The sequence below is a fragment of the Coturnix japonica genome, unplaced genomic scaffold, assembly GCF_054131305.1.
Source record: "Coturnix japonica strain WE unplaced genomic scaffold, WE-NBRP24 Scf078, whole genome shotgun sequence".
In the NCBI taxonomy this organism is placed as follows: Eukaryota; Metazoa; Chordata; class Aves; order Galliformes; family Phasianidae; genus Coturnix; species Coturnix japonica.
The window spans coordinates 126938-134892 of record NW_028188981.1 but is presented as its reverse complement, the minus strand read 5'-3'; the positions used below and the strand labels follow the sequence as shown (position 1 = coordinate 134892).

Here is a 7955-nt window from a genome sequence, read left to right as displayed (position 1 = left end):
AGCTGATAGCAGCCCTTCATTAAGAGAAATTATGACTTGAAAGGATTAAAAACCCCCTTTAAATAAAGGCTACTTTGGGGCCCTGCTCTCAGTTTTAAGTGCTGGCAATGCTGCAGCCGAAGCACCTGAGGCAGCTTTCCAGGGTTGGGAGCTGCAAGAAAAAGTTGGCAGAAGAAATTCATTAAAAAGGATTGGAGGATTAAGAAGGGTTTTCCAAAATAAACACCCCCTATGAGGCCAAGTGCCACATGACCCGGAGGGCACCCCCAATTAACAGGGCTCTCCATGCCCCACCAGCTGTTTCCCTGCTCAGCCAAGCAGCAGGACAGGGGGGATCCTGCAGGCAGCCCCCCAAGCTCTCCCCCACATTGGGTTAAAGCAGAATTGCTTTAGGACCACGAGAGCATCAGTTCTCTGCAGCCAAAGCATCACAGCACAGGGTTGGGGACCATCAGGGGACACAGAGTCACCCCATGCTGAGGGCTGCAGGACGAGGAAGGGCTGAGCGTGTGACTCCTGCAGCTTCCTCACTGAAAGCTCCACTCAGCAGTTAGAAGCTGATGGGGGTTTACCAGCACTGTGTGAGGAGCTCGTGATGAGCTGAGGTCCATGAACCCAAACCCTGCAGCTTGCATGGGAATGGATGTGCTGGAGCGCTGCAATATTGGTGAGGATTTCAGCCCTCATTCCCCTATATCAGCAGTGAGAGACAAGGGGCATTCAGGCAAAGGGTGACACGGTGCCAACCCCAACACTGAGCACCCCCTGTGGGATAAAGGCTGGTTGGAACAGGACATGGATGCAGCATTGCCTCAGTTTCCATGTAAAGACACAGGGTCCTGCTTCACTCAGCAACCTTCAGCTCTGCTGGGAAGACACTCCACCTCTTAACAAAGGGCATTTTTATTTCACACTTAACAAGAGAAAGCATCCTTCATTGAAAAAACAACACCAGAGCTATTTCCATGCAGCCTTTGGGCACTTTGTTTCCATACCCAGATGGATAGAGAGCAGCACAGGGGAAACAGGGGAGGCTGCAGTGATGTGGTTGCAGAAGAAGCAGAAAGGGAGAAAGCAGAACAAAGTTTTAATTCCTCCAAACTGCAAACACAGCAAACAGCCCCATAGAACTGCAGCAGGATGAACTGCAGCAGCAGGTTTGTTTGCTTTGCCATCCTTTGGGAACGGTCAGCTCCGAAATACAAAACTCCCCTTTTATCTTCAAGGAAATCAGTTCAGGTCTGCGCTCAGCTGCAGAGGGCACAAATACAAAGCAGCACTGAGCTGCAGCTCCTCTGGCTTCAACACCAGGGGATTCACAGCTGCTGAATGCCACGCACACCGAGCAGCAGCTTCAGAGCCACGCATAGATCAGGGGGTCAAAGCCACAGGGACCCTTCCCACACCAGCAGCACCCTGCTTAATGAGGCTGTCCTCATTAAGACTGGTGTTTTGGTATCGGGTCGCTCTGGAAACAATCTCAGCTGCCAGCGAAGGAGAAAGCATTCTGGTGGTTTCAATTCCCTTTCCTCCTCTTAGTGCAAGTTATACAGGTAAGAAAAGTTACACAGCTTTCACCATCTCAGTGCATTCCTGGCACAGAATGATCCCTTTTTATCAAGTCTTGCTCTGAAAGATGCCAGCGACAGGCTGCCATCAAACAGAACTGGGATAAATCACACAGGACTCAAGTTTGCCCTGGAAGGAGCAGACACAGCGTTAAACTCCAAGACTGAGATCTAAGCCTTTGAGATCCTTGGAGCCCAAAGCACAGAGTTCGAGTCCCATCCTTGGACCCCAAAGCACAGAGTTTGAGTCCCCAGTTCCCCTACACAAAACAGTGGTCAAAGAACTCGAGAGGAAGGCAGGCCTCTCGCTCTGGAGCTGGTGGCTTGTACATGGACAACAAGGATGTCAGGGACAAGCCAGCAGTGCAGCCCAGCTGCAGGAAACAAAGTGTAAAAGGGACCCAGAGCCTTTAAGTCTCCTAAAGTCGCTCGCAATCCTTCTGCTTCCATCTGAAAGTCCCTTTTTCACAGCTACACGTTTCATATTTCACCATATTGCACCATCACCACCCCCAGAGCACAGCAGGGAGCTCAGGGTTTGCTCAGAGCCACGCCGTGCAGGGAGGGGGCTGGCAGAGGGGGAGGGTCGGCCGTGTTGTTGGTGCTGCAGTCGATGTAGTGATACGTTTCCACAGAGCTCTGCGTCCTGCGGCCCATGTAGGAGAGCTTCACTGACGTCCTGAGGGAAGGGAGAGCAGCTTAGTGGGGACAGGAGCAGGGGTGGATCCCTCCATTCAATGCAAACTATCTCTGTGGTCATAAGTGCCCCTTCTAAAGTTGGGGATCAGGTTTTCAGCCAACATCCCCAAGAGAGCTCAGTGCAGGGAGCTCATCCCCAACCGCAGAACACAGCACCCATCATGTAGAAGCTCCATTCAGAGCCATCTGATGTCCTCTCCATCTTACATTTTACCTGCCTGTGTCATCTAGACTGGATTAAAGCTGACACAGTGAACCAGTTTTCTTTGTGTGCCCCAGACTTGCTGCAGCACCAGTTCCATTCTGAGTCAGGAGCAGAGCTAAACCTACCTCATGAAGATGACTATATTATGCACATTCACCTTGGGAAACGTGCAAAAGAAACTGGAAGAGATCAAAAGAGAGAAAGTGGTCAGCACAGGCTAAGCAGCCCAGCAGAAATGACTGCATTTCTTGGAATCTACTGATGTTGTTTTACCTCTGGTGCTAACTCAACATCCAAAACCCCATCACAACATCCTGACAAAGCAGCCTTTCAAGTCATTTCTAGCAAATGGTTGTTTTCCAGAAAGTTAGCAGAAAGCAAGTCATTTCCAGAGCAAGCAATAACTAAAGCAGCTCAAACCTACTATACACAAAGAACAGTAAATCCTTACTACACATAGGAGAAAGGTCCTCCCATCTCTGCCTTCACTGTGAAATTCACCTGTAAGACAGAAACACATTCACTTGCAGTTTGATTATTCACTCCAAAACACCCCTGTCAGAGTATTTCTTGCATTCCAATGCATTTCAGCTGTGCAAAAAGCATAGCCAGGAGATAAAGCAAAACTTCAAGGCACAGATGCAGTGCCTTCAAGTTAGCTTGAGATACCACACCAGTTCCACACTTGATTTAGTGATGCTTACAATACACATTGCAAGTGCAATTAAAGACACATACCAGCTTGTCGCTTAGGGGCTGGATGCTGGAGATGTTGGTGATCTGCTGGCTGCCCACCACAGTGTTCATGTACTGCACCTGACTGGTCAGACTGTCCACTGTCACTGAGTAGAAGTTGGAGTTCCTGATCCGTAAAGTGGCCTGGAAGAACAGCAGGGTGACACAGGTAGCACTGAAACTCCTGTCACATTTTGGCCCCTAACTCCCTTTCTCCCCACTCTGATGTTCACAGAGAGAGGGGAGAAAGGAAGAGATGGGGATGTGGGGGGGTGAGGAACTCAAAATACATGTCGGGAAATTCCCCCCCTTCCCCCTCTCCTGAATTATAATTAATGAATTGATGAACTGATTTAGGAAAAGGGGGAGGAGGGGCTCAGCATAGGATTTATTCCCTCAAGAACAGAGATGCACAAAGACTTTACCGTGATGGCAAGAAGGACAACAGAGTTCTTCCTGTCGAACCAGACTTGAACCACTTTAATGCCACCATCATCCACCAGGACTGAGTGTGGAAAGAGGAAAAAAACCACCAGCCCTGAGATGAGAAGGCAGAGCAGCACCGACAGGAGGACATAGAGCTTCCTGGAAGAGACAGGAAATGGGTCACAGCCTTTGCATTAGCAGCATCTGCAACTGCAAGAAATCTTGTGCCTGAAACCTAAAGTCGTCAGCAAAACCAAACCTATCTGCTCTTCCCTGAAAGAGACACTGAAGTGCTGCTCTAACCATTTTCATATCTGAGATTGCTTTAAACAGCCACCCTTTACACAGTTCACTTTTCGGTAATGAGTAACCAAACAATCCTTCTTTTCCCCCCAAAGCATTCTCAGAATCTAGGGATGGTGCTGTTGGGAAAGCAGTTTCTTTCTCTTCTGTAAAGAGCACAAAAACAACGTGTGTGAGTGGGTTGACTGTTTCCACGTTCTCCCCTATGGAGGAACTTAACAGGAAATATTTAAAGTGAAAGTTTAAGCTGTATTTGTTGGCACAGGGAAGGCTGCAGACTGCATGGAGCTCCGAGTTGTGGCACTCAGTGATAGAGGAGCACTGTCTGCTTCTTGCATAGGTTGAATTATGCTCCTATTAAGGACTTACGTTCTCTGTGGACGGAGCCTCTGGTCGCTGTAGGGTATCAAAGCCACCAACTCATTTACCTGTTCTGGAAAGCAGAAGGAACACAGTGACCGACTCCAGACAATGGCAAAACCTTTTAAGTACATAAAGAACATTGCAGCACCAAACTGCTAAGGACAAAAGGAGAGCTCACCTGTGGGAATACAGCCAGTGCCTTGACAAGTGGGGCAGGTGATGCTGTCCTGACCCGTGAATTCAACGTATGGAAACTTGGCAATGTCCTCATTGCGGTCTTGGCTATCGAGTAAATCATCATCACCATCAGCAGCACCGTCAGCCTTCCTCCTCTGCCTGGAAGCTGGGTTGGTAGCCGAGAGGGAAAGTGCGGAACCCATTGCAGCTATGGGGGGAGAGCTGCACAGACAGCAGCAGAGACAGCAGCCACTCAGTGTGATTTGGGGCAGAGAAACCCCACCGTGTACCACAAACAGGAAGGGAATAACCCCCCTTATAGCCCCCACCTCACAGCACAGATAGGAGGTGAATAACCCCCCTTACAGCCCCCCTCCCCAACACCCCTTGCACACCCCTAACACACAGCCCCCTGCTTTCTCATCCCTCTCCTATCTGAAAAACACCCAATTGAGGCTCCCACCCCCCACCACAGGGTACCCCCCCCCAGCACACAGCCAGGGGATCCCCCCCCATGAACAGCCCCATAGAGACCCCACAGAGTCCCATAGAGACCCCACAGAGCCCCATAGAGACCCCACAGAACAGAGACAGCCCTACAGAGGCCTCAGATCCCCTTTGGAGCCCCACAGACACACACAAACGGTTCCTAAAAAGCCAAACGTCCTTAAATACCCCCCCCCACCTCAAAACCAAACCCAAACCAAAACCCAAAGCCCTCCCCCATAAAGGCCTACCCATAAAGGCCTACCCATAAGGGCCTACCCATAAGGGCCTACCCATAAGGGCCTACCCATAAGGGCCTACCCATAAGGGCCCTCCCACAAGGGCCCACCAACGGGCAGCCCCCTCAAAGACAACCCCCCCCCTTCACAAACATCCACAACAAACACTTCTACCCTCAAAGGACCCCAAAAGACCCCCAGGCCCCCACCCCCCATGGAACTACGGCCTAGCGCTGCCCCCTGCACCCACCACAGCCGAAGCTCCTCACAGCCGCGCAGCCGCCGTCGCTATGACGACGACGCCGGGCGGCGATAGGCGGAACCTCCCCCTGGCCCCGCCCCCACACTTCCGTTGTAGGAGATGGGGGAGGTGCCCTCAAGCCCCGCCCACTTTTGATTGACACCCCGCCCACTGGTAGTGGGTGCGTGTGGTGGGAGGGGGCAGCTGCTGACCACGCCCCCTCAATGACGTCACACCGCCCCGCCTGGGTGTGCCGCTCCCTCAGTGCGCATGCGCCGCACAGGGCGTTGCGCACGGCCCAACCTTTGGGTGGGGCTGAGGGGCGTGGTCCGCACTGCGCATGCGCCGCAAGCACGCGGGTGTTCGGCACGTGAGAGGGGGCGGGGCGTGCCCCGAAGGCACGTGTCCCGTGTGCGCATGCGCCTTCCTTAGCAGGGAAGGCCCTCCTCGCGCATGCGTACGATGGAGGGAGCGTGGGGGCGGAGTGCGCATGCGCTGTGGGGGAATGGGCTTTATTATGGGGGAAACGGGCTTTATTATGGGGGGGTCCTTGTAGCTCTTCAGTGTGGATGGCAGCTGTATGGATGCGCTCAGCCACCACGTGGGGCTACATCCCAGTATGGGACCATCACCAGAATGGGGACATCATGTCAGTGTGGAGCCTCTGTGCTCCGCTATGGGGGCTCCCAACGCAATATGGGGGCTCCCAACGCAATATGGAGTTTCCCATCCCAGTATGGGGGCTCCCATCGCAGTATGGAGGTTCCCATCCCAGTATGGGGGCTCCCATCGCAATATGGGGGCTCCCAGCCCAGTATGGGGGCTCCCATCGCAATATGGGGGCTCCCATCCCAGTATGGGGGCTCCCATCGCAGTATGGACCCCTATGGGTGCCCCCATCCCATTCTGAGCCCCCCGCACTGCTGTGGGATCAGGGGAGGAGATGCAAAACCAAAAGGCTGCGTGCACTCGTGCGATGCTGTGCACGCTCGTGCAAGGCCGTGCATCCTAGTGCAAGGTCGTGCATGCTCGGGCGTGCTCGTGCAATGCTCTGGGCGTGCCACGGGGCCGTGCAAGCCCTGCTCGCTTTGTCCTGGCGCTGCCGGCTCGCTAGATGTCGCCTTGCAGCTCCTCCACCGCTCTATGCACACACACGCAGAGCTGTTAACCTCTACTCCAGGCTTCACCCCCCGTCAGAGCTCAGAGCTGATGCTCCCAACGCGGGGATTTGTTTGGAGGGGAAAAGCTCCACAAATGACCCCAAAACGCATCGTTTAAGGGTCGTTTAAGCCTCTCTCGTTGGCAGCCGTTAGGTTCATAGTCGTTAGGTTCATAGGGTTTCTCGTGCTAAATTCACGTTTCCTAACTGTCCCTTCCTTCTCCTGCACTGTCCCTTAGGGTTTCTTTCCACACTGCTGGGGGTGCTGATCCACCTGCATCCATTTATTGGGATTTTAGGGGCTTTGCAAAGGGTTAAAATCCAACCTCCTCCCTTCTCCCCACTGCTCCCCAGTTACAGATGGGTGCAGAGGAAGCAGAAATGCACTTTTTTGGGGGGAAATATAATAGAGGAAAGAATGAAACCAGCTCATTCATCCCCCTCACCCCAAACCCTGTATCTGTGGGACAGAAGCACAAATAGCAAAACGGACATTTGGGGTCAGCTCATGTAACCCCGCAGAGCCTTCAGGTGTGATCTCCCATGTTTTTTGCTGCCCCAATAAATGCAAGAGTTCAGTGGAAAACTGAATTCCTTCCCTTCGTAATCACTTAAACCATAAACCATTGAATTGATGATAAGAAATATGTCTGCAGCAGCTCAGTGTTTGCTGGTGGAAGCTTAATGGATCGTTTGTTCTCTTCCTCCTGAGAGCAGAACATCTGCACAAGGGAGGCTCCCTGCCTTGCGGTCTGCACTAATTGCTCCCCTAATTGGATGAGCTGCTCATATCCCACCACCCTCAGGTGAACAGAGGATGGATGGGCTTCGCACGGGGTATTTTGGGGAGGGGATGGGGAGAGGGAAGCCTTTGCTGAGCCACTAAGGGTGGGCTGAAGGGTCAGCTCAGCCCTGTAGCAGACAACAGAGAATCCATGCGGGGGGAAAGAAGCTGCACCCAAAGCTATGGATGAGAAACTCCAATGCAAGGTCCTGTCCAGGAGGTGCCACTCATTGTGAAGCCATTTTAGGGGCCAGAAGTCATGGTTTAATCCCTTTTGTTCCAGTTTTAAAGGCATTTTCCCTTCAAGGCCAGTCAGGGTGTCTATCCCAATAGCACGAGAGCCACCCTCGTCCTTGTCTCTACCTCTGTCTCAGTACCAATCCTTGTCCCCACCCGTATCACCATCCCTAACACATCCCCATCCCTATCCCCATGCCCACCCCTATCTCTATCCTTATCTCTACCCCTATCCCTATCTCCATCCCTATCCATTTCCCTTTCCCCATCCCTATCACCATCCCCGTCTGTCTCCTCTGCCACATCACGCTCCTCACTCCCTGTAAAAGTTCT

General features: G+C 52.5%; 1 protein-coding gene across 2 annotated transcripts; it reads right to left on the bottom strand.

The window, feature by feature from the left end:
* Positions 1 to 889: 889 nt before the first annotated feature.
* Positions 890 to 5493, bottom strand: TMEM106C (transmembrane protein 106C). Of its 2 annotated transcripts, XM_015850375.3 has the most exons (8): positions 5452 to 5493; positions 4478 to 4698; positions 4306 to 4369; positions 3633 to 3792; positions 3211 to 3351; positions 2924 to 2973; positions 2598 to 2651; positions 890 to 2247 (listed from the first exon to the last, which is right to left on the bottom strand). In XM_015850375.3, the coding sequence occupies exons 2-8, from the start codon at positions 4677 to 4679 to the stop codon at positions 2100 to 2102; spliced, it is 819 nt and encodes a 272-aa protein (XP_015705861.2). In that variant the 5' UTR covers positions 4680 to 4698; positions 5452 to 5493; the 3' UTR covers positions 890 to 2099. The 2 variants fall into 2 exon arrangements, with proteins under 2 accessions (XP_015705861.2, XP_085390319.1); XM_085534193.1 differs by lacking the exon at positions 2598 to 2651.
* Positions 5494 to 7955: the final 2462 nt, after the last annotated feature.

Bases quoted from the DNA above. Each gene is read 5' to 3' on its own strand.
- TMEM106C (XM_015850375.3), bottom strand. From the start codon at position 4,679: ATGGGTTCCGCACTTTCCCTCTCGGCTACCAACCCAGCTTCCAGGCAG. The intron at 3,793-4,305 runs GTAAGTCCTTAA...TGTCTCTTCCAG, and splicing joins AGGCTCCGTCCACAGAGAAC to GAAGCTCTATGTCCTCCTGT. The intron at 2,974-3,210 runs GTATGTGTCTTT...TCTGTCTTACAG, and splicing joins AGCCCCTAAGCGACAAGCTG to GTGAATTTCACAGTGAAGGC.